We start from the raw sequence: 27787 nt of genomic DNA, 5'->3' as shown, positions 1-27787 counted from the left end.
TAGTCACATTTTTTAAAATAATAATAATTTAACCAATTTTTGAAAATTTCTTTTAAATATTTTGTATTTGACAGCTCCCAGATGTTAGCTGTCGACTCTGACTTGGTGCATTTTAAGTTGTTTTCAAAGCAGAAGTGATTGCCACAAAAAGATTTGTTAAAACTCTAATATAAAAAAAACGTCCATATGAATCCAACTTTATGGTGGACACTGTATATAATGTTTATTATATTTAATTTAAATTTAATTATATTTTCACTGGAATGCAAAATAATGTGTTTATCTAAAACTGGTTGTATTTCTTTTTACTTAATGCGTTTTAGCCCAAACTAAAACGAAAATAATTATAGGTATTAGTGTATAAATAATAACAAAGAAAAATGTTTTCAAAATGGTGAATGCAGCAAAAATTTTAGAGATAATATTTTAAAAAATGTTGACAAAATGGTGAATGCGCCAAAAAAAATTTTCGCCTGCGGAGAAATTTAAAAAATTAACTCTTCATCTAATTTTATACCCACGAGCCGCTACTGTGCCCTTTTATTCTTTAGTCATTGAGTTTACTAGTATCGTTACCTAATTTTAATAAAATAGCATATCTAATAAATCAAGTTAGGATGTCTTGCTGCAACAAAACCCGCCTTATCCGAGTTATTTTTCTGTTTTTCCTCTTAAAAAATTAAATATTTTCTTTTCTAGAAAACCCAGATACAAAACAATGATTCCACTCAATGGACACGTTTTTTTAATGCTTCAAACATAATGCTAAAACAGTTTTTGCGAAACAACAAGACGGGTTTTGCAACTCGACGCCTCATAATGGTAATCGAACCGCGAGTACTCAAAATATAATGAATAAACTGTGGTACTACCTTAGGCATATAGTACCCACCCTACAAGTGATTACTTACGAAGTTTCGTTGTTGTTAGTGTCTTCTGGCTCTTCCGATCGTTCCCGAGTCGCCGAACTTGACGATGGCTTGCTGTTGGAGAAATGGTACCTGGTACTTTGCGAGATTTTCTTGCACGTGCCGGAGATGTTGCGCGATTTGGACAGATGCGTGCAAACAAACCTGTACATGGTTCTTATTCACTTTAATTTTGAACGGATGGACAAAAAATCATGATGGGACGTCAAAAAGACAACCGTAATGAATGTGACGGTTTAGAGGTAACAGGCTGGTACTTGCTGGTAGTTTCAGATGTACAGGTTGTTGCGAAATAAATGCAAAAGGTTTTAAGGTGGTGTATTGTTGTGGGGAACATAGGAAATCCCATGCAAAATTTGAACTGTGCAAATATTGGTTCCTCTGTTGATTTTATAGCAAAGTCGTAAATAGGTTTTTTAAAATTCTGCATATTAAATACATTAATTTAAGAAAAAGTGCATGTATTTTTACACTCATGCAAAAAAAAACGCAACGGAGAAAATTTTGGTCAAATTTTAAGTGTATTTTGGTTATTTTTAATCCTATTTCCATAATTTTTTAGCAAACTATATAATTATAGCAACTGTAATTCATAAACTATGTTTTTTATAAACTTTACTATTTTGCATATTATACAGGGTTAATCGAGGGGTTGTTTTTTTATCCTAACTTTCAAAACACCCTGTGCAATAATTTCGTGTGTAAATTTTCCTAAAATATAATTTTACGGCAGGGTTGGCATGATTTAAATCAAATGATTTAAATCATGATTTAAATCGTGATATAAATCAAGTGATTTTTTTAATTTTAATTATGTGTGATTTAAATAAAAAAATCAACTTTTTTAAAATACTTTACAATAAATTGAAAATTAACTGTAAAAGTTATAAAAATGTGTCCTAGAAAACAATAAAAAATATTTCTATAACAAATATACCCTATATCTATTCATTAAATAAAATGTTACATTTGCTCTTGTAACGTTTAAATACTTTAATAAATCGAAAAATAATTGTAAATATTATAAAACCATATGAAAAATGATTTGTGTAACATATATACCTACTACATATAATTATCTATTCATTAATTAAAATGTTGGACCGATTTTTGAAGTAATTTCGTGTGAATCCGTTAGACTTCTAAAGGGTAGGGATTTATTTTGAAATTTATGTACAAGTGACAAAAAAACGCTGTTCTAATACATTTCATTCGCAACCTCTAGTGCAGAAAAAGGTTCTTTTGATGTTAGACTATATCTTCATATCGTTGTCAGAAAATATACTGTTTTATATCTTTTTTGAAACTGTATATTGATCAAGATAACTTCTGCCTTCATCAATTTACCTTCTAGTTCTTTTCAAATTTCTACCGACATTGCGACCTGTTGTAAGTATTTTACACTTTGACAATAGATTTCATTCTCAACTAATTTCATTCTCAACAAATTTCATTCTCGACGTAAGGCTATTTCTGAACAATAGTGTATTGTGTAAGGAGTAAAAATTATACTGTTTTTGTAGAGGTTGTACAGTACATCTGCTGGATCTGTGTCTATGAAAGGAATGCGGACAAAAAACATTTAAATAAACAGCAATATATTTTATACGTCGATTTGACGAGTGCGTCACCGCAAATCGCTCCGCCCACTCATTTTATTGGCTACTTGCAAATTTGTTGAATTTTTATTGATGGGACGCGTCGTCTATTTTTTTACGAAAAACATCGAGAGAATATCGTTTCCCCTCTCACGGATACCCCGTAGCTACAGAACGGACAGACGTACTGTACGAGGCACAAAAGGACATTTTTACTCCGAGTAAAATATACTATATTTTTTCAAACATTACAAATAATTTTTTAATCAATTTCAAACGTTGCAAATAATATAAAAAGTAATACCTGGTAAGTAATCGAGTAACAATTTGTTGACTCGTTGAAATTGATGCTTAATATCAATCTAATATTTTTGTACTTTTATGCTTAGGCGTAAAAGTGCTTTATTTTTATGCCTAGGCGTTGAAATGAGAAAAATTAATACTCTTGTAACATTTGAAAAAAAAAATCCTTTTGATCTGAAAATCTGAAGCGAGCGACTTTTTTGGGGGAATATATTGGTAACCGATGTGGGAAAATGACACGCGCCGTAGAATTGTTAATATTATCATTATCGGGCAGAGTAATGAAGATTTAGCCATTTAGTATAGGACTTTAATTGGAATTAAGTCCTAATTATTTGGAAATGCAATTTAAATAATGTTTTCGATTAAAATCAAAAAAATTGATTGATTTGATTTTTTTTAAAAATTGATTTGAAATTGAAAAATAAAAAAAAATGATTGATCTGATTTTTTTTAATTTTTTAAAAAAATCATGATTTTTTCCAACTCTGTTTTACGGTGAGAACAATGACTCCTGAGCATTTTGTTTTTTGATTCACGTCAATACATGCTTTGGTTAATTTTTAAGAGCGAAATGAACTGATCACGATCAATTTGCAATTTTTTTAATTATCATTACTTTTGATGTAATTTTTTAATATGACGAGATGGTTTTGGTGACCATTGTCGTAACGTCACATTACGCTGCATTGGATACTCTATACTAAATTTAAAAAAAAAACGTTAAAGACTAACGATACAGTCTTGGTTTTAATTAACATTCATAACGATAACTGAACTAACGATATTAAAGAATCATCTGTAATACTCAAGTATACAAACAGAAAAAAAAATGTAAAAAATACCCTAATACTTTGTATTACCTCGCTTAGCTGCTATAACTGCCTGTATACGTCCGTTCATACTGTCATTGAGGCTGCATATATCATATTGCGTTAAGCTTTTCCATTCTTCTTTAAGAACCAAGCGAAGTTCATTTAATGAAGCTGTGGGTACCGCTTCGCGACCTCTAAACCTCCTACCAAGCATTTCCCAAATGTCAAACACATGGCAATTCATAGTTATAATGTATAGTTCACAATAATCACCAAAACCGTCTTGTCATATTGAAAAATAACTTCAAAAATAAATGATATTCATTGAAAAAATTGCAAATTGTTGGTGGTAAGTTCATTTCGCTCTTAAAAATTTACCAAGGCATGTATTGACATGATCCAAAAAACAAAATGCTCAGGAGACATGGGTCTAACCGTAAAAATATATTTTAGGAAAATTTACACACGAAATTATTGCACAGGGTGTTTTAAAGTTAAGGTAAAAAAACAACCCCCCGTTTAACCCTGTATAATGGTGCGTCCAGTCCAGACCTGAGGAGTCGAGTGCGAAACGAGCGCGAGACATTCGAAATTCGCTAAGTGTGGACGGATCTCGCAAGAGCCTCGCGACCACCTCGCGAGACAACCCACCAGCCATCTCTTTATTAACGCAGCTCCGGTAGCTCTCACAAAAAAGCCGCATAATTCAAGTTTTTTTAAGCTACTTAAAAGAACTACATTATAACCAGGAGATATTGACAATGATAATGTTCTTGTCATTTGATCAAAGTTCAGAATTTATTTTCTGTAAAAATAGCGCTAAAACTAACACGAAAGATGAACGTGCGCTAAAAACGGCGAGCGTTGTACTGACCATTTTTTTTATTTATACTCGTTATTACTGCTAGCATAAACCGATAGACCTAAATTTTGAATATGTTGTAACTAAATGTATAACTAATTTAATGATAGTGTTCATATTTGTCAGTTTTAAAATTTATAACAGAGATTTTTATCTCAAAGTTATAATATGCTCGGGCAATGTAAACAAATTGAAAATATAAAAAATAATCCAGTTATTTAGGCTTGTCGGAAGCGCTAAAGACTTGTAGAGTATCTAAAGAGTATTTCTATGCAAAAAATCAGCACGATACGATAATTATTAACGAAATGACGGCAGTTTTAAAATTATTTATTTTGTTAAATCGGCGCGCAGCAAAGCGTCGCTGTCTCGCTGTCTCGCCCGCGGCCACGCGCTAAGGTCGTTGTGCAATCAGGACGCTCAATTATATACAGGTTGCTAAAAAATTCATGAAAATAAAGGTAAAAATAACCAAAATATAACACTTTAAATTTGACCAAAAATTTCTCTGTTGCGTTTTTTTGCATCTGAGTGTAGAACAAAACAGTTGAAATAAAAATCCTATAAATCAGAAATAATGAAGTATGTTTTATTGTTTGAAAATATTTAGCGAATTTTCTAGTACTAGTTTTAAACCAGCATAGAACTGATTTTCGTCAAGATTCCGTGATCTAATGAGCGGTCTTCGGACGTTTACCGTTGTACAAATAAAGAAAACTGTTTTCTTCCTTAACCTGCTCGTATCTCCCGCTCATGTACTGTGAATTTGACTGTTTCTTCAGGCACTTCACACACACCTGTTCGTTTTTCACCTTATTGCTACCATCCCCACCGTCGGCGGTAGTTTCTGGTATCTTCTTCATTTGAATTACTGGCTTGGCGTTTGTTAGCGACTGCGTTTTAGACTGTTTAAGAGTGGAATAGGGCGATTTCGAGCCGTAGATCGTTGAAATGTTATTAAACGTCACTTCCTTCACAGGCTTGTTACTGCACACGCGAGATTTCTTCAAAATCGACTTGAAGAACGGCATTTGATCCCGTATTTCCTGTAGACTATCCGTGGACCTGTCACGCTTAATGGAAGATCTAGATGATCTCATAGATAGATCGGAATTACTCGGAGATAGTAGAGAGTCGTCAGAAACAGAGGATCGAACGTTTGGTTTTATGTAGTATTTTGACGAGGATTTTTTCGACGACTCTACGCTGTTAAGGTTGAAGTTTTGCCATGGATATGCCCGCTTCAGTTTTGAGCGTGGTTTTTCGTGTACTTCGCTGGTAAAACTACGTAGGTTCGTGGAGTTACACTTGGGTTTCGGGTCAGTTCTTGGAGGCTTTTCTACTATCAGGGAATTCCGCAGGCTGTGTTCCGAAGATGTTTTACTCAGGGACACGGAATTATTGCTACTAGAGCTTCTGATCGTACACACAGACGATTTTTTCTCCAAGTTTGAATATTTCAAGTCCGCCGATGCAGTTTTTCTTACATTGTTGGGTATTATCTTGATAATTGGTTTCGATATTTTCTTATTCAAGGCTGAATCGCTATTGTTTCGTTTCAAACCCACGGGATAGTGTAGCAGCTCCACCTTCTGGCTGGCCATACGGATAATGCTTCTGATAAATTTGAAAGGATACTGGTTCCTTATGTAATTCATGGTGTATGCCGTATTACAACCGAGTAATTTGAAAAAATAAAATAGAATCAACGTCACGTTATATCCAAATAATATCTGACTGACATAAAGTTGTATTGTCAAATTTATGTATACTACACAGGTAAATAGTAATTATACCTTTCCCTACAAGATTTCCCTTTAAAAACACAATAGTACTTTCATATCCAATTTATTTTAATAGAATATACAAATTTTATATCATTAATATCACAGAATTCATTACGTAAATACATAAATTATGATCAGGAAGTTTTATGATCAAGTATACCCACATTATAACGTCGGTTTCCAATGTTTCATAGGTATTTCCATACATGCCCTTATATAAAATAAAGTTTCTTCTATGCAACACACTGTATTTTATTTATAAAATTAAAAGAAAATAATAATAAATTTGAATAAAGAATATTTGGCGACATAATTCCGGAAAAAGCCGAACCGATCCGAAATTATCAAAAGCTTTGGGTCGCAACCGTTGCAAAAATAGCGCCAAATAGTATTTACATTGTCCTTATCCAAGAACAGTTAATCTAATAGGACTGCTCATTCAGCTAAAAGTGTCATGCGAAAACTACTCGCTGGTGCATGCGAAAACTACTCGCTGTGTGACGTCATTGTAGTCTTTGTCATGGTTATTAGTCAATTATTAGTCCTTATCCGGCAACCAATAATACACACACGTGCATTATCGGTTGCCGAATGCAAAACGTTCATTATTTAGTTTATTTATTTAAACACCTTATATGTATGCAGTATAGAAAATTAACTGTATAAATCGTATTAAATACTCGGATAATGCATTTTTAAGAACAGCAATTCCCAGCATCACCTTTTGCAAGCATTCCTTTTAGTAAGAGTACTTCAATATTTTGCTTTAAAATAATTAAAAAACAAAATCGTGGGCACTTAGTAAGCACTTTGTCACAATCCGCAACACAAAATGAACGTATTTATACACTCTATAGCTCTAAAAACTTTAAAGACACCTTTTTCACATTTAAAATTGACAAAATAATTATCTCAAAATTTCTCAGCTGTTATTTTTATAAGTTTACCATAGGCAACTAATAATACACACTATCATGACAAGGCTTTGACAAGGACTACAATGACGTCACAACTGTCAGCTAAAGCGCGGGAAGAGGCGAACGTACGTCTTATGAGGATGAGCAATCCTATTAGTTTACCGTTCTTGGTCCTTATCCAATTCCAATCTAAACTTGTTTCATTTATCTATGCTATTACTCGCAGACTTTGACATTTAAACATGTGCTAGTGTAATTTCCCGTCAGACTTGCCTGATATTGTATGTATAAAGTCCACCGTGTCCCAAATGTATCGGTCCTTGAAAAAGCGAGCTGCGAGAGCGCCGAAGTCACGATTACTAAATCTCGCTTAAGATGGGCTGGTCGCGTATGCAGGATACAAGAAAACCGTCTACCGTAATCTCTTCTTTACGGTGAGCTTCTAGAGGGTAAGAGGAAACCGGGTGGAGGAAACTCAAAAGGTACAAGAATATTTTCCATGAAAACTCAAAGGGGAAAACCATGGAAATCATTGGGAGGAAGCAGCGCACAATAGAACGCAATGGAAAAGTAAAGAGGCAACAAAGAAATGGGATTTTAGAATTTCCGGAGTGCGGAAGAGTAATAACATCACGTATCGGGCTTTTCAGTCACAGAAAAGCTCAGAAAGAAAACACGTTGCGTAACCAACTTCTGATGTGTGTCAAAAACTCGTCAGCGAGTAATGGCAGTAAGTAAGTAAGTAAAGGTCACTTGATCATAAAACCTTTCGATCGCACTTTATTTCCAACAAATATGAACAGTATTAATCTTCTAACTAAGGTAAACCATAGATGTCGAAACTTAAAGTCCAAATCCTTTCAACAAAAATCTGCCTAATCTAACAGTCTTGTGAATATAAATCAAGTTTAATTAAATATAATTGTAAGTTAATATTTCTGTTGAGTCTAAATTATAAAAAAATCATGAAAATACAATGCAACCTCTTTAATCAGAACAGCTAATTGGAACGGCAAGCGAAGTCTTGGGTCGATGTTTAATGAATACTGCGAAATATTTATTACATAACCACTTATGTAATATTATTCTATTATACTAATATAGTCTGTGAAACGAATAACTTTGAACTTGACAGTTCCCGCGGGCTTTTCTAGTGTATATTTTATTAGGTTAGCAACTTGTGGCCATGCTGATGCAATGCCGTCTCTAATAGAACAGCCTTAGAGCGAGATTTATGACTCACGCTAGTTAGATACTACGGATTAATAAATATATTGTAGAATACATGAACATAATTATTCCTCGTATATGTACTTTTTTGGATTATATTCGACACTATTTTTTTCATATGACACAACACTGATGAAGGCTATAAACGTTAGCTATGACGTTTTTTTTGAAACTAAAAAAAATAATGAAAAACCAAATGAAAACTTAATCAGCGTTTTTCCCGAACCTAAGTCCCAAGAAAATCAAAAATTTTAGAATAATTTTACATATAAAATGACAGCGATCTTTATTTCATAGCCGTCGCTGACGCCTTTTTTTCTATGATATTGTATTATTTGCAAATATAATTTTTCGAACATTGATGCTTGCAAAATATACATATAAATTTTGTGAATGCAAATAATAATATATCACTATTAGTAGATACTGAATGTTTTTTGTCGATTTTCAAACCCCAAAATTTAAAATATATTTTACATTTTACCCATTATCTTATGTACCTATTCATTATTAGTATATTGTAAAACATTTGCTGCATTTGTATGGTTCATAGTTTATTTGCCAAAGTATTTATTACTATAAATAGGTATATATATTGTATTTATTAACTATATATTATGTATATTTCATGTAAACTATATCATTTTTAAAATACAAACCAAAAATACGAGGAATAATTAAGTTTTCCGTGTATTCTACAACATATTTATTAATCCGTGGTATCTAACTAGCATGACGTCATAAATCTCGCTCCGAGGCTGTTCTATTAGAGACGGCATTGGTCTGATATTTAGAAATGTCAAAGGCTGATGACATTTTACTTTTGTCAATTATGACATTTCGCGTTAATTTTTGCAAGAAGAGGAAGAACTGTTGTTTTGACTGTTGTTTGAAGAAGAGGAAGAACACTTGTTTTATTATTTTCCTTTTCTATATCACGAAAGTAAAAAGAGTTACCTATCTGATTCGTTCAGGCACTCATTTTAAAGAATATCAGTAACTTTTTGGATAGAGGGATTTTATATTTGTCATGTTGGTAAAAAATAACGGTCAAAATTCAAAGTTATTCATTTTATAGACTATATATACTAATCTCTAATAGTTTTCGAAATAAAAAATAAAACGTGTAAAATTGACAAAAACGTAATCTTGAATAAGTGTTGGTTAAATCATAAATTCGGCATATTGAAAGCATCTCAAAAATGTTAGAGATAGGTATAGGTTAGTACAATAGAAAAATGATGAGTGATGAGTCATGAAAGTAGTTTCCAAAAATGTAATAATATACCGGGAGTTCCATGTAAAATAAGAAAGATGCTGCCACTTTTTAAACGATGCGGCAACATTGTAACGCAGAAAATATTTTGGATTGATGGACCAGGTGTCTCCTTAAACGTCTAACGTGCCATCGCACAGTGCTTCGTCCCATGGACAAAAATCGAAAAAAGAAGTTAAAATTTACTAATATCTGAATATGTAATTTTATACTTATAGCAATGTTCAACCATCCTGTATATTATTTTTCATAAACAGCGTTTTTTGTTAGCAAATATTTTCACTAAAAATAAATTTTGCGATCATTATCTTATCAGTGAAAAGAATAACATTCATAGTAGTTCTGTATATTATGGAGTTAAGCGGTACTTAATTGAAAGCCACTATGGATATTGTTAAACAACATGTACTTTAAATTTATTTCTAAACAAGTTCGTGATTGTTTAGTTTTTATTTATTTTTTAAGATGATTCTTAAATGGGTATAAAAATTTTACGTTTTCAAACTTCAAAAAGGCATTTAAAAAAACATATCAAAACATATCGTATTTATTGAATATTTTTGTTGCTATATTCATACACTTTTAATTTTTGTATAGTTCACCTGCGTCTGCTTGCGACGAAGTTTATTTTACAATACTTTTCAGATGGAGTAAAATTGATAAGCAATGCCGATCTGGTTAATACTTGGCTTGATCATAGGGACAAGAACTCAAAATTATTTGTATTTCAAAAAATGTGTTCTTTATTAGATATTGATGAACCTTCCAGTCAAATGAGACACCACTTGTGCCTGAAAAAGCCCACTATGTTGAAGCGAAACGTCGCATAAAAAAGTTTCCATCTTCAATTTATTAGAAAACCTCATACTGAAGAAAAGGAAAAAATATTATATGGATATGGTCTATTAAAGAGGTAACTATTAACATCCGAACCCCTCATACCAACAAAAACATATTAGAAAATAATGTACAGAAATATCTCACATGTGAGGATACTTCATCTACCTGTGATTTGGATACTATAAATTTGGAAGATTCTGTCAGCAGTGATTCTTCTGAATCAGAGTAGTTACGATCTATGCATTTTGTTGTCCTAAAGTAAATTTATAGTATCTTAAGTTAAAAAAAAAAACCTAGTTTGAATAAATTGCCTACAATAAAAGAGAAGTTTTGCATTTTTGTCCTCTAGAGCCATATGTTCGAAGCACTGTGCATCGCCGCGAATCACCCTATACAGGGTCGCTTTTATGTATGGAAACGGTCGATTATTAGGTAAAATATAGGAGGTACCGCAAAAAGTTAAATACAAAAGTTATAGGATTTTTAAATATCTATTAGCGAGTAATACATTTAAGTATACAGGGTCGTTCGTAAAATCGTGGCAGATCAAAGTATCATTTTTTTAAATAGAACCCCCTGTATATTATTACATATTTCAATTCTTCCTTCAATTCTAAGCAAAAACCGAAATACACACAATGTACCTCAATGCAACCGTTTCCGAGTTATTGACTTTTGAAAATATCACTTAAACAATTCGATTTAATTAATTTCGATGTGTTTGGTTGCCATTCTGCCGAAACTGTGATACTGTTGTAATAGGTTTTTAAATTCCTATTAGCTACTAGCAAATTTAAGTATACAGGGTCGGTCATAAAGTTGTGTCACATCAAACTTTTTTTTAAATAAAACCCCCCGTATTAGATTAGATTAGATTCTTAGAGGTGGCTTTCGGCCTGATCCACTGCGACCTTCTCAGATCTATTGTGGTCCTCTTCTGATCCTTAGATTACATTCTCCAGTCCTGTCCTTTTCACAAAGTTTAGCAACTTGGAGACTGAACCCTCCATGTAGCTCCTTGGCAATGGCCTATCATTGCCTATTACCGGGAACCGCACATTTGCCAGGGTGTCACACCGACATAAAATGCGTTCTGACGTTTCTTCTTCAGATTGGCAGAACCTACACATAGCTTCGTCTGTCAATCCCATCAGCTTATCTGCCTATTTAGCTTACAATGCCCTGTTAGTAGACCTACAGCTTTGACTGTCTTTCTGTCCTTGCTTATCAAGTCTATAGTCTATAAAATGAATAACTTTGAATTTTGACCGTTAATTTTTTACCAATATGGCAAATATAAAATCCCTCTGTCAAAAAAGTTACTGATATTCTTTAAATTGAGTGCCTGAACGGATCAGATAGGTAACTCTTTTTACTTTCGTGAAATAGAAAAGGAAAATAATAAAACAAGTGACAGTTATTCCTCTTCTTACAAAAATCAACACGAAATGTCATAATTGTCAAAAGTAAAATGTCATCAGCTTTTGACATTTCTAAATATCAGACCAATGCCGTCTCTAATAGAACAGCCTCGGAGTGAGATTTATGACGTCACACTAGTTAGATACTAGGGATTAAAAAATATGTTGTAGAATACATGGAAAACATAATTCTTCCTTGTATTTTTGGTTTGTATTTTAAAAATGATATAGTTTACATGAAATATACATAATATACAGTTAATAAATACAATATATACACCTATTTATAGTAATAAATACTTTGGCAAATAAACTATGAATCATACAAATGCGGCAAATGTTTTACAATATAAAAATAATGAATAGGTACATAGGATAATGGGTAAAATGTAAAATATATTTTAAATTTTGGGGTTTGAAAATCGATCTAATTTAACAAAAAACATTCAATATCTACTAATAGTGATGTTTATTATTTGCATTCACAAAGTTATATGTATATTTTGCAAGTATCAATGTTCAAAAAATTATATTTGCAAATAATACAATATATATGTTATAATTTGTGATTTAACATATATATAGAAAAAAGGCTATGAAATAAAGATCGCTGTCATTTTATAATATGTAAAATTATTCTATAATTTTTGATTTTCTTGGGATTTCGGGAAAACGCTGATTAAGTTTTCATTTGGTTTTTCATTATTTTTATTTGGTTTGAAAAAAACCTTTCGGCTAACATTCTAGCATTCATGTTGTGTCATATGAAAAAAATAGTGTCGAATATAATCCAAAAAATTACATATAAAATATTCACACCACACACCACATAATATTTATTGCAATTAATAAACTAATATAAACTGGTCAAAAGATGACCACATATTTTTTTAAATTATTATTCTTAACACTAAAACTATCTACATTTGCTACGTTGCAGTACGATTTCAGCAATAGTCAATGTAGATATCTTATGTACCTATTCATTATTTGTATATTGTAAAACATTTGCTGCATTTGTATGGTTCATAATTTATTTGCCAAAGTATTTATTACTATAAATAGGTATATATATTGTATTTATTAACTGTATATTATGTATATTTCATGTAAACTATATCATTTTTAAAATACAAACCAAAAATGCGAGGAATAATTATCTTTTCCATGTATTCTACAACATATTTATTAATCATTAGTATCTAACGTAATAAATCTCGCTCCGAGGCTGTTCTATTAGAGACGGCATTGCGTCAGCATGGCCGCAAGTTGCTAACCTAATAAAATTAACACTAGAAAAGCCCGCGGGAACTGTCAAATTCAAAGTTATTCGTTTCACAGACTATACCGTGAATTTTGGCGAATGTTCTACAATGAACCTTTTCGCCTGTCTCTGCCCTGGTGAGTTTCTCCACCATTCTAGAGATTTGTTGGCCACCCATCGTTCCGTGACCATTCTCGTGACCGAATTTGCAACGCCGCAGAAGGGTTCTGGGCCTATGAATGGCATTGATGAGCCTTGCTTGGACCTTTCATCTGCCTTTTCGTTACCCTTGTGACCCTCGTGCCCTGGCACCCAGGCCAACGTAACAGTGCTACGTTCGCCCAAAGTATTCAGAGCACGCACACAGTCCCACACTAGTCTAGAATTGACCTCCGCGGAGCCGAGTGCCTTTAGCGCCGCTTGGCTGTCTGTGAAGATGGCCACAGAACGATTTGTATATTATTGCATATTTCAATTCTTCTTTCAATTTTAAACAATAATCGAAATACACAATGTACAGGGTGGGTCAAATTCGACGCTTTTAAATGGAAACACCCTTTTCTATAGGAGATAGACGAAAACTAATATCGGTGTCTGGAGCTCAATTTTCATCAAAAACATGATGGTGAAAACCGCACATCAATATCTGTTACCGTTTCGGAGTTACGGGGTGTTTTTCAAAAATGTGCAATTTTAAAAAATCGCTGTAACTTTTTTGCTATGAAAAATTTTGTATTTCTATGAAAACATTTGCAAAGCACCTTTTTGCGTAGAATTTAATGGTTTAAGTATATATTTTTTTAAATTAATAATTTAAGAGTTATCAAGAGAAAAATTGATTCTTTATTTGGGACACCCTCTATATTTTTAATTAGCTGAAAAGAATTTAAAATTACCTTTCCAAAAATATATCACACTTGATATTTTGTTATAATCCCCTTCGAAATACAGAATTTTTAAAAATTCGCCACTTTTAACTATTAGGCTTTGGACCCCTTATTGATGATATGCCCTTAATGGAACTCGAAAACATATTTCTCCAGCAAGACGACGCACCGCCTCTGAACGCTCAAGTTATCAGCAAATTTTTGCAGCCAATTTCAAGAATAATTGAATAGCTAACCAAGATCCCAGCCGTTGGCCGTCGATGCCGCCTGACTTAGTGCCCATGGATGGGATCCTATGGATATATTTGCGGAAGAATAAAGGTTCCTTATTCTTCCGTATAATCTTGACAAGAATTAAAAATACTTAGCAGTTATGAGAGGGTATCTTTCACCCCCACTGAATTGAATGAATTCTGCGAGAAATTTTCAAAAACTGCCCCGTCTGTCCATAACAGAAGACGGTCGATTTGTCGAACACCTGTAGCAAAATCTCATGTCTTGGTTTGCTATTTATTTTTATTGTTATTAGATATAGTTTAAATGTGTTGATGCTATTTAAATATATTTTAAATTGTTATAAAATTTGCATCTCTCATAGCAAATATTATTTTCGTTTTAATTGATGCTCACAGCTAGAATTTTTTTGCATTACAGCCGATGCCGTTCAAAGCCTACTTATTTTTATATACTTACTCTATATCTCGAAGGGGAATAGAGCAAAATATCAAGTGTGTTATATTTTTGGAAAGGTAATTTTAAATTATTTTCAATAAATTAAAAATATACAGGGTGTCCCATATAAAAATCAAACTTTCTGTTGATAATTCTTAAATTATTAATTTAAAAAAAATATATTTTGGACTGACAAAACGTGACCATACTTCTCAAAAGGTTAAACAACTTCATTGGCTTCGTATGGAGTGCAGATGGCAATGTCATTTAGCTAGTTTTGTTCATAAACTCCTAAATTCCAACAATAACCTGTGTTTTAAGAATATGCTTTCCACACGCTCATCTGTCCACTCGGTTAATATCAGACAGAAGGATAAATTTACAATGCCTCGTTACACTACAGCATTGTTCAAAAGATCTTTCATCTATAATGCTATTACATTACTTAACCGTCTGCCGGTTGACTTCAGGGCATTTAATATTAATAAATTTAAATTTAAAGTCAAACAATTTTTTTTGTGTGAAAACCACTGATCCTGTCTGTGATTCGTTTTTTTTGTTTGTATTGTTGGGGTTTGTCAGCCACTAGGCAAAGAGTGTCAATTTTTTTCAGCTTTTAATCTGGCATATTGTGTAACGTTAAACTTTGTTTCCCTCTAACTGTCGTTATGTTTTATATTATTTAAGAGAGTGCTTTAGTTTTAATAAGAATTATTTTTATGTAATTGTGTCCTGCCAAATCTGACAGTTGTTGTCGACCTGCCGGTTAAGTGGAATAGCATCTCTGCTAGACTTCGCCTGCTGTCGAACGGCAATTGTTGGAAAATGTTATCGATTTTTTTATTACTTATGTATTTCTTCTTTTCTACTAAATAAAGTCCTTTATTATTATATACTTAAACCATTAAATTCTACGTAAAAAGGTGCTTTGGAAATGTTTTCATAAAAATACAAAATTTTCCATAGCAAAAAAGTTACAGCGATTTGTTACAAATGCATATTTTTGAAAAACACCCCGTAACTCCGAAACGGTAACAAATATCGATATGCCTTTTACACCATCATGTTTTTGACAAAATTGAGCTCAGACACCGATATTAGTTTTTGTCTATCTCCTATAGAAAAGGGTGTTTCCATTTAAAAGCGTCGAATTTGACCCAGCCTGTACATAAATTGAAGAATTGAAATGTTAAACAAAAATTTTGTAATTTCCAGACTTGCTATACTTTCATTTTATACATCTATAAATGCTAACTTAAGAATTAATGTCAAATATTATTAAGTATCACAGATTCGGTAAAATGGCATCGTTAAATGAAACTGAACATATCGAAATTAATTAAATCAAATTGTTTAAGTGAACTCGGAAACGGTTGGTTTGAGATACATTGTGTGTATCTCTATTTTTGCTTAGAATTGAAGGAAGAACCGAAATATGCAATAATATACAGGGGATTCCATTTAAAAAAATGAAACTTTGATGTGCCGCGACTTCATGACCGATCCTGTATACTTAAATTTATTACCCGCTAATAGATATACAAACCCTATAACTTTTATATTTAACTTTTTGCGGTACCTCCTATATTTTACCTAATAATCGACCGTTTCCATACTTAAAAGCGACCCTGTATATAAGTTTGCCTTTTTTATCAATGTATTTATGTCTAGTATTAAGTGACAAAAAAAACTTGATTTGACTTGAAAGAGGTTGCACTGTGCTTTAGATTAGTTCAACGGAACCGTCGGAACCCCATTGGGTTACCAAACTTCACTAAATTTGCTAGTTCTACAGCACTATAACCTAACAACTGTTTCAAGTCGCACACAAACTTATATACAAATCGTTTTCCGTGAACTTTTGAGATCATGTCGCCGTCGTAATAGTATCTCAAAGCTCTCGATAATTTTTCGTAATTCATTGTAGGTTTATTCTTGCGTTCGCCCCAGAGATACGCAACTACTTCGGGGTGGGTCAGTTTAAATTCCCCATCTTTACCTGAAAAGCCAAATCATTTACGTATATTACCGAATGAACTAGTGGTAGCTAGTGTATAGAAGCTGTAGCCCCAAAAATATGTATACCATGCTGGCAATTCTTACTTTTGGGTCGGCATTTACATGTGTGGAAGTAAATCGCATAGGGATCTTATTGAGTCGGAGTGAGAGAAATGCGACGGTGTGCTGTTACGGCGTTGTTGCGTTAGCCAGTACGCCTTTCCCTATCAAGTAAGTAAAATAAAATCACGATCGTAAACCGCTTATTTTTAAGACTTTTTTTCTCAAAAAGATAACTAGATAAAGGCATTAGATATGTTTCTGAGCATCTGAAATGGAATTATAAGGTTATCGTAGGGTGTCCATATCTTTTATAACGAGAAAACGTCAGTAACCGCGATAATTTAAACTCAACTTTTTAACATTACACGCGATAACTCAAGAACCCCTTTAGATATTGAAATATTTTTTATTTTGAAGTTCGTATCTTTTACAAGATGTTTGAATGAGAAAAATTTGATAGGATTGTTTTTTCCACTCAAAAATTTAAAAAAAACGTTTACTTTTAGTGCATAGCAATTTTCAGCAATCGTGTGACTTTTTTATTTGTACAGATTTTCACAAACTGTCTCCAAAATATAGCAGAAATATTAAGAAAGTTTTTGAAAAAAACTACAATCAATTATTTCTAATGCATTTCGAGATATCGATTTTTGAATTCAGGGTTCTAATAGCGCGACCACTGTAGAACACCAACTGAATTCCACTTATTTTTACCAAAAGTGCAAGTGTTTCTAACTTGCACTTAAAAATTTACAAGCTATATAGTCGACCAGTCGACCAGTCGACCACGACAAATCTGCTGTATCCCCTTCCATGTCTCTTAGCAATGTGCACAGATTCTCGGTTTATTTCATACATTTGGCAACGTTTTTACTGTTCTCTCTTTGTTCAGTACATTATAAACGCATTGTACTCTTCTTACATACGAAAATCTCGACTCGAAAAAAGACTAACCTTTGCCAGCCCTTAGTAAACGTAAGTAAGAATAAATATATATTATATTACAGAAGTAGCAGGGAACAATGGAATAATCGCTGAAATAGTCTGACAAAAGAACTTTAAAAATCCTAGCAAATATACAGTGCGTCCGGATAATCCATGGACATAGAACTACTACGTATTTTTGGAATTAAAATAAGTTCTTTGGACACAATTTACCTCTATATAAAAGCGCTTTCTTTGTCCGTTAGAGTGCAACAAACTTCAAAAAAATCTTAGAAAAAAATAAACACATTTAAAGAAGAAAACATTTGATCAATGGGTACAACCAGTCAAGACCTATACATGCGAAACCTAGTCACTTAAAACGAACATTGTAAGGAAACTGCAGGTCAAACAACGCTCAATGGAACGAGATATATCCGGGAAAAAATGGAAAAATCAATAGAACTATTGTGTTACTTTCACATGTTTAAAGAGAAAGGTAGGTTTTTGTGTAGAACAAAAAATAATTATTAGTAAATAGTTATATCAAATAATTTAAACAATTAAAATAAAAACAAATATACCATTACCTGTCCACTGAATCACAGATATGTACTCTTTTGTTGTTAACAGTTCAAGTAAAAATTGCCACAGTTGTATCTGTCCGTTGTTGCCAGATTTATTTCCCGCTCCTGAGGAATAAGGTGTGGAATAGTAGTTCAAGGCTGATGAGTAATTTGGCATAATCTTCATCTAAAATATTAATATACTTAATATAAATACCTATAATATACTACTACTCTAACGCCAAATACCTTTACACTTTTAGGTTTAAACTTTGATTCTTTATCATCTGGTGGTCCTTCACTATTATCATGGCGTCTAGTAGCTAAAACACGTTAGGATCGTCATTATTAGTCTCCAGTATGGAGAGTAGAGGTAAGGAGGAACAACTCTTATAAGTCTTTATTGGAAAAAGTCTTTCAGTAAAGAAAAAGATTAAGGAAGGAGCATATCAAAAAACTTCGATCGAGCGACTATTGACGTATCTAGATTCTTTGACATCTAATCTTTGACAAGTAGTAAATAAAAGCAAAAATGCAAGAAAAAATATATAATTAGTTAATTTTAAGTGAATTTCTCTCTCATAAATGATTTGTTTACTACACGTATGTATAATAATAAATAATAATATATTATATTGTATAAGTAATATATTACATGGTAATCGCAAAAACAATTTCCGATGCACGTGATCAACTGAGCGTGACAAGCGATGGCGACAGCGCTGCCAGATTGTGATGGATTTATGAGATGAATGTTAATTTAAAATTGACAAACAACATATTTATTATATCATTTTTTAAAGAGTTTTACGTTTTATTTTTAATTTAATAACTAATATTTTAGTGATTATTTGTTTTATAGATTATTTTACTTATTACATATTGACAAAAACTAGTCCATTATGAAGGTTATTATAAGCGTTATTATGGGTTATTTATTTATTGATGTTCATCTTACAACGCCATAAGTGGTAATAACAAGTAAGAGGGTACTATTAATGCACAAACTATTAATCACTGAATTTAATAAAAACTAACTTTGAAAGTGGTATAATGTGCTTATCAATCAAACTTACTTTTCTGACTGCAGTCAAGGGTAATAAAGGACCTTTATTGTCACATTCTCGTTCAAAATAGTTTTAAAACAACAGGGAAGCTACAAGCTCTTTACTTAGACCTCTGACTTAGACTGTTTAAATGCTTCAGCATATTTTCAACACACAATTTCAAGAAATGCAATACAAAAATTCGAAAATTTAGTTCTTAAAAGAACTGTTTGTGCTTAAAAGTGCAATTTTTAAAAAAACTATGTAAAAAGGCAAAAAACGAGAATTACTCACAAAGATTTAACAACACATTATTATACAAAATAATAACTGACACTAAGATAATTGTCAAATAATAAAGGACAACATTGCTGAACACGGCACAATGTGACCAACATAGCGATAATAAAATTCGGTTTAAACTAATTTTTGCAGCTTTAATCTAAATAAAAAATCTGTTACAATCATTCGCTCTATAAAGTCAAATGAGGAGCTGCTCTGTATCTTAAATTATACAACAAATTTAAACATTTTTGTCAACATTTCATTTAGTCAGGTTTATAGAGTTTAGTGTCAATGTCGATATGATTGATGACGTGCATCGGAAAATGTTTTGCGATTACAATATGTATAGTCACTTACTAATGAAAGTTATTCTATTATTTCCCTCCATTTTTGACCGAAATCTACCGCACGCTGCACAACCAACTATTTTACGGTCTTTTTCGTATAAATCGCAATAGTGTCACTGTTAATTTAATTTCCGCCACAATTTCCTTCCAGATTTACTACCTCTAAACAACTACCAGTTGTAGAATAAATCATAAATAACGTGTAAAATAAGCTCAGAGAAATCCACAAAATTTCAAATCAAATTCAAATGTGTCAAATGAACCGTCAAACAGAACTGTCAAGGATCCCCACATCCATCTATCATGCACAAATACATGGATATCATTATACTCCTTCTTTAATATTTTTATTCGAATGGAAAAAATGGATACTAGACCTGAGTATATGGTTTTGATTACAACTCAATACCTCAACGCGTTCCCGAGATATAAAAAGTCTTAACACAAGAGACTAAGACAGATAAGACTAAAAATGACAGACAATAAAATGTCACTGTCATATACCCTCTCAATGAGGTTATAAGGGGGGGAGGCGACATAAGCTATCGAGAAATGTACCCAGTAACGCCATATTGGTACTGGCAATTCTGACAGTTCAGTTTTTGAGGTTAAGTGCGTTGCTGCGAGTGTTTTTTTAATTTTCCAAGACTATTTTTGTGTTTTTATTTGAATATTTGGACTTTCCGAACATGTCTTCGTGTGCTGTAAGTAGTTGTTGCAGTCGACAACGTGTAGAGAGGAAGAAATCCACTGAAATTGCATTTCACAGGTAAGTGTAAACATAATACAGGATCTGATTAAATTATTTTCGTATTTTCCATTTAACTAGTTATGCGATTATTAATTAAATATTAAGTGTTTCTATATTGACAAAGTGTTTAGTTATTTAATACTTTATTAGAGGCAATTAAGTAATTAAAACATGCTTCGACTTAGTGATGGGTTGTTATTTAACTATCTGTTATTTTATAACAATTATTTAGAAATAACATAACGCAACCGTTACTGCTTTTAAAAAATAACAGATATAAAATAACGACACGCAGAGATCGAGTGTTCGTGAAACGAAGTCGGCGCTCTGCACCGCCACGAAATTCGATGCTGCTCGAAGCAATTCCAAAAAACAACTAGTATGGATGGAAAACCTATTATTTCGACAACCATCGATACAGGCGGCGAGATACAACGGACAACGGAGTGGGGTATGCGCTACGGCGCGGCGCGTCGTGTTGGGCTGACAACAGCTTAAAAATAATAGGATATAAAAGAAGCAGCTTTTTTGAAACAGTTGCGGGCATAACGCCTGGCTGTCGAGATAACAGGAGTGGGAAAGGAGCGCTGCTGCATCGGTCGATTGTCGATGGAGGCTCGCAACGGGTTGGAGAATAACGCATCAGTTGTTTTAGCTATGTTGTTTTTTTACCTGTTACGAGCATAACAGAACGGCGTTCGAGATAATCGGAGGTTTGAAACAGGTTGGAGAATAACGCATCAGTTGTTTTAGATACATATTGTTTTTCAACCTGTTACGAGCATAACGGGCGGAGGTCGAGATATTATGGCGCTGTATGTTTCAATACTTTGTTATTAAGTTTCAATATTTAAGTATTTATTTATTCTGAAAAATTTTCAGAATAATATTTTAAGATTTTTTAAAAATGTATACAGGGTGTTTTGAAAAATCTGGTCATTGATTAATCACGATCCTGCTTAAAGCCCTTGACGTAAAAAGCTGATTTTTGGAAAACGGATTGACTTTAGGGTGTAGAGGTGCGATAAGAAGGGATTTTTCGAAACTCAAATTCTAAGGGGGTGAAACCACCCTCAAATATTAGAATATTTTTTATTTAAAAACTGGTGAGTTTTTCGAAAAAACTCTTAAACACGTATATTTTATTTTGTTGTTTTACATATTTTGAGATTTTTACAAAATATATACAGGGTGTTTCATAAAATATGACCACTGAGTAATCACTATTCTGCTTAAACTGCTTGACGTTTAAAGCTGATTTTTGGTAAACGGATTGACTGTGGGGTGTAGAGGTGCGATAAGGAGGGGTTTCTCGAATCTCAAATTCCAAGAGGGTGAAAACGCCCCTCAAATATTACAATATTTATTATTTAAAAAACGGTTAGTCTTTCGGGAAAACGATTGGACACGCATAATTTATTTTGTTTTTTTACATATTTTGAAATTTTTTAAAAAATAATACAGGGTGTTCCAAAAAGTTGAGTAATTGATTAACCACGATTCTGCTTAAACTGCTCGACGTTTAAAGCATATTTTTGGCAAATGTGAGAAAATTTTATCCAGTTTGTATGTTAATGGAAATTCTTGCTTTGCTTTATCATCACCATTACAAATTAATAATTCGATGCGAACGAAGTCGCGGGTACAACTTAACAAGTATAGCTAGAGACGTGAGAAATATAAAATAAGAGACGCCCCCCGATGCGCAGTGGACATCCCACAAATTTGCTTCAATCAGATTTTTCGTAGCGTAACTGCATCTCTCTTCCGCCGAATGCGTTCTCTCTCTATCGTGTGCGCGACCGGTGCTATCCCCAAGTCTCTTCCTATATTTGTCAAACTGTACATGCTAGTTTAAGTGTAAAATTAATTCGAACTCTAGTGTGTAGTTGGTTTACTTATGAAGAATATACTACACATTTTCTTATATTGCTATTTTTTGACCGCAAATGGTAAAATCATAACGAAGAGCTTCTCGCCCGTCGAGTGAGATGCACCCTGTACACTGCTACGCAATTCAGAATCTACGCGGATCGAGGGGTAGGGCGTAGGTAGATCGGAATTTATAGATATAGACGAGTGGCGGCATTTTGGCTTTTTTATATCGCAATTTGTAAACAGCGCTTATTTGTAAACAACCCCCGTTTTTAGAGAGGTATTTTAGATAACAATCGATATTTAGAAATGTTATGACACCCTGGAAATACTACCACCGAGCACGTCATTGTTGCAACTGCGTTAATACGCCTGGCGGTGACCGCCTCATATTCTTTCAGATATTTAGCAATAAAATAAAGAAACCTGTTATTTTTAAGCTGTTATTTTAAGCTGTTTTTTATAAATAACTATAACAGTTTCAACTGTTATCTAAAAATAACAGTTTTGCCCATCACTACTTCGACTTCTATTCTTGTAAAAAAAATTCTTAACAATATCTGTTATTTTTACTACATATACTTTTTTTGACAGGAAAGAGTATTTTGCTAGGCCAAATTTAAAAGTTTTGTTTTAACTACGGTTTATTTTTCTATTTTTACACTAAGATTTTGTACTTAAACATTTATTTACATTCCTTTTTAGCATCTGCTAGCATATACTATGTACAAACTTTATATAGTATAGCTTCAATTTTTAGATAAATATTATAAAATCAACAAAGTAAATTTACTTTTTGCAGATAAAGTCTTAACAACTTATATTTATTGATAAACATTTATTATTTTAATAAAATTTTATATCAGAACATTTTAAATTTAGTACGTAGTATATAAATTTTGCTCTCTTTAGAAAATTTTTATCAAATAAATATTATATTAAATTTGATTTTTAGGTTTCAAAAATCCCATCCGTCGAGAAGCTTAGGTGAAGTTTCTGAACAGGAGAAACTGGCAAGCTACATCAGGTAGTGTTCTATGCTTGAAACATTTTTCTGATAGCTGTTTTGACAGAACATCTCAATAAAATATCTCAAATAAATAATCATTTCCTAAGATTTCTAAATTTTAATGATTATCAAAATGTTAATTATGGTAAATCAGTAATCATGTTTAATTATTTTCCGCTTTTTTTCTAATTTTTTTTAAAAATCTTAAGGTTATTATTGTTAGATACATCAATAAAAACAAGGCAATTAGTTTAAAACATACTAGCAACAAAACAGTGTTATTTAGTGATTAATAAAATTTAATTTATTTAATGTGTATTATTTTTTTGTGTTTCCTCCTTAAATATACATAGTATATAGTCATTAAAATTAATCTTGTAATTTATATTTTTGAAAAAATTGTAGGTTTTGTAGTTATTTTGATTAATTAATTTTTTATTTAAAAAAGTTGAGGTCGTTATATTGTGTAAAATAAAATTTTTCAAAGAAGTTTCTGTAATCCGGCCCTGCTAATGCCGCCATATTGGTGCTGGCTTAAGCCACGCCTAGTGTTACCATTTTTCGCAAGCACTTTAAATGCTCATAGCGTCTCCCTGTATATAACCTCATTGTACCCTCTCATTTAAAAAATGTATGCAACCAGCCATTCTTACCCACTACTTTCATTTGTCGCAGCAATTCTAAATGTGTCCAGAATACATCGCCGGGATCGTTGGGAACGATTTTCTGGAAATCTTCCATGGTTAGCTTGTACAAGTCCTTGCCACTGATATTCCAATCGCTTAACTTAATATTTGACAGATTAAACTGTCTTACTGCCCACTGTAGCCAGTGCCTTACATGCAATACTGACCTAAAAAAATAGGGTTATATAACACTTGCAAACTCAGTGGGAAAGTACACAATACGATCGATAAAAAACGGCGCCCAGTTGGGCTGAAAATGACGATCGATGACGTTCTTCATACAAAATGACAGCATCTTCATTTCTAAGCCATCTGTGACGCCGTTTTTCGAAGTGAAACTTCTTCTCGCGCGTTGGGAATAAAAATTCAAGGCCGTGACACAAGAGCGCGAGACGGAAAGTGGTAAGGACAGCCTACAGTGACGCGACGTGTATTTGTGAACAGTCCAAGTGTTTATCAAAAATTATAATATTTTAATACATATTTTTTAAAGGCTGTACTTAAACTGCCGTTAAACGGTAGCTTACTAAAATGCCGTTAATTGGTATAACGTCGTTGATGTGACGCACTTGACGGCTTTATGAAATATAGAAATTTTATAAGGACTAACCAACGCTATCCACCCCACCAAATAACCAACTTAACCAACGCAACTAACCTCGACACTGATAAAAAATATAAAAAAACAAATATAAATTAGTAAAAATCAACCAACCCCACCAAATAACCAACTAACCAATGAATTAGTTTTTTTATGGTTTAGTATTTAGTTTGGGGTCGTAACACTCTGGCACTTTGTGCCATTGTATCGGTTTTTTAATCGCGGTGCGATCCCTTTAGATACACATTTATTAATACTAATATTATTCTGTAAAACTTAATGGGGTCTAATAAAGAAATTTGAATTTGAATTAACACCCTCTAAATAACCACGCTAACCAACCCGCCAAATAACTAAACCAATCCAACTAAAAAGAGTGAAACCAATGCAATAAGATCACGCTATAAGCCAAAAAAAATATATAAAAAAGTCTTGGTCGGCGTGAGAATTGAACCACGGACCATTCGCTTACGAAGCGATAGCCTCAGCCACTGACCCACAGGTGCTCTTGCAGAATGCTTAAGGCTAGGCATTACTTTCCGCCGACATGAACGACGTCACAATATCTATTAACGGTATTTTAGTAGGCTACCGTTTAACGAATGTTTAAGTACATCGTTTTTTAAAAGTGCATCAACTTATTAATTAATTTTTTATTTTACACCAAAAAAACTATTTTTTACGCGTTAAAACTATTTGTTACACGTTAAAAACTATTTTTACACGCTAAAAACTATTTGTTACATGTAAAAAACTAATTGTTACACGTAAAAAAAATATATTTTTTTAATTTATTACTTTTTCAACATTTCAAACTACACTTTTTCAAACATGTCACAACAATAATTTTTTTTTGATTGTCTAATATAATATTACAAACCATTCTTCCGGATTTAAAGGTATTTTTAATCTGTCTTGCTCTCTTTTATACTGTAAATCAACCTGCCACTGTACAACGTTCTTTGCAGCTTCCGTTTCTTCTAAATCTTTTGCTTCTTCTACTTCTACAGTACTACTTGATCCCTCTGTAATTATTATAATTTTGTTGGTATAATCTGTTGCCTCCTAGTATAATACACTTACCCATATCGACATAGTCATCGGCTGGTTTTAAGACATCGATTATGTTGATTTTCTTAAAATTCGGTTGCACTTGAGCATTAACCTGGACCAAGCCTTCGCCCTGTACGCATTGATCAACTAGATTTTTATGATCTTCAAGCTAAAAAGAGTGTCTTATTTTTATCATTTTCAGAGTTGGTTAGGTTAGGTTTAGAGTTTAATGTGTAAGATAATGACGAAGCTAACATAGTGGTGTAAAAATGAGACAAACCATATTTAGGTAAAATATGAGGCATAAATATTAATATACATTAAAAATTAGACATTTTTATGCCTAATTTTTATCTTTTTATTGCATATTTACGCCAGCATTGAATATAAACGATAATAGAAGTGCCTCTAAACCAACATTTTGTGACTGTCTTATTTTTAACCCACCATGTCTCATTTTTTGACTTTTTATAGGTTAAAAATGGGACACTCTTTTCTGCATACTGACTTACTTAGTCTCATTGTCATTTTTGACAATGACTTACTCAAGTCTCATGTCTCATTTTTACACCACTTGACCCTAATGGAAAAATTAAACATGTAAAAAAAAGGTTATAGAAGGACCAAGCCAGTATATCTAACCATTTGTGTATCTTGTAAAGCAAAAACGTAATTTGCAAGGTTCATGTTCAATTTCCTTTCAATCAGCTTCCTCAATTTCGACAGAGGTTCCCGGATATCCATATGTTGCATAACGTAATGAGAGGAAGGATCTACCATGTTCATAAAATCACTATCTAATTCATTCATAAGGTTTTCCTCAAACTCTGCTACGCTGTCCAACGAATGTATAATACCTTTAAACAAATATATAATATAACAATTGAGACCGTCTGTTAATATATAAACATTAAACCAACCAAGGTGCTCCGGGTCAGTTAAATGAGAAATTCCGTCGTTCTCTGAATCATTACTGACACTGTTTTCCTCCGAATCTCCTTCCAAGCTCATTGCCGATATGGACGTAGGAGGGTCGTATTCTCTCATATTGCCGTCGTCGTCCAAAACGTATCTTAAAATATAATTGAGTATTTATTTTTAGTACTCCAAAAAAATGATTCGCTTACTTTTTATTAGGATCCGTTTGTGAGGTACAAATTTTCTGTCCGAAATCGTTCAAGCTTAGAATAAATGTTTGAGTTTTTATTTTGTCCATTTTACCAATGAAAATAACACAAATAAACGAAAGGAAAATGTATATTTGGAGAAAAATCTATGAAAATAACAATTTAACCTATATTTCTTATAAATGACACTGACAGGACTTCGGAAATATATGTTGCCGTCTTTGTTTATTTTTGTTGTTCCTTGTCTAATAGTTAACCATAGATTACAATTTGGACTCTTTCGTTTTTATTATTTTTGTAAAATAAAAGAAGAAAAAATATATAACGAATCTGTGGTTGTCCATGTTACGAACCATTTTTTTGGAAAGAAGAAGAAAATTACAGATATTCTGTGGTTACAGGTCTTTTAAGTCCTGAAATACAAAAAAGAAGAAGAGTGCTTGTGGTGCCATTTTGGAAAAAGTGACTAAATTTCGAACTAAAGTATTTGCTAGGTTGCCAAGATATTAGCGAAATCCCGAAACTAATCTAGATCAATATTTTTGTAAGTTTAAAACGAATTAAACTGTTACGAAATAATGATATATCTAATAAACATATAATATAAAAATTATTTCTGTAATTAATAATATTTTTTTAGACGCAGCTTTTTATC

At 32.5% G+C, this 27787-nt stretch overlaps 2 protein-coding genes across 6 annotated transcripts in view; both read right to left on the bottom strand.

Annotated features, from left to right (window-relative positions):
* LOC115888645 (centromere-associated protein E-like) overlaps nucleotides 1–1160 on the bottom strand; it is a 35415-nt gene extending 34255 nt beyond the window's left edge. For all 4 annotated transcript variants that reach the window (XM_030908417.1, XM_030908419.1, XM_030908418.1 and 1 more), the window contains exon 1: nucleotides 912–1160. In XM_030908417.1, coding sequence (XP_030764277.1) covers nucleotides 912–1081 — 170 coding nt within the window. In that variant the 5' untranslated portion in view covers nucleotides 1082–1160. The remainder of the gene's footprint in view (nucleotides 1–911) is intronic.
* LOC115888649 (DNA-binding protein Ets97D) lies at nucleotides 1122–27316 on the bottom strand. 2 transcript variants are annotated; one of them, XM_030908424.1, is made up of 9 exons: nucleotides 27133–27316; nucleotides 26926–27077; nucleotides 26648–26862; nucleotides 26036–26174; nucleotides 25833–25977; nucleotides 24319–24518; nucleotides 18602–18675; nucleotides 18377–18539; nucleotides 1122–1310 (listed from the first exon to the last, which is right to left on the bottom strand). In XM_030908424.1, exons 1-9 carry the CDS (start codon nucleotides 27219–27221, stop codon nucleotides 1135–1137), a joined length of 1353 nt encoding a protein of 450 aa, XP_030764284.1. In that variant the 5' UTR covers nucleotides 27222–27316; the 3' UTR covers nucleotides 1122–1134. The 2 variants fall into 2 exon arrangements, with proteins under 2 accessions (XP_030764284.1, XP_030764283.1); XM_030908423.1 differs by lacking the exon at nucleotides 1122–1310 and adding an exon at nucleotides 16416–16800.
* Nucleotides 27317–27787: the final 471 nt, after the last annotated feature.

Source organism: Sitophilus oryzae, unplaced genomic scaffold (genome assembly GCF_002938485.1).
Source record: "Sitophilus oryzae breed Bouriz unplaced genomic scaffold, Soryzae_2.0 scaffold_806_pilon_pilon, whole genome shotgun sequence".
Classification (NCBI taxonomy): Eukaryota; Metazoa; Arthropoda; class Insecta; order Coleoptera; family Curculionidae; genus Sitophilus; species Sitophilus oryzae.
This window is presented reverse-complemented; position numbering and strand designations above follow the sequence as displayed.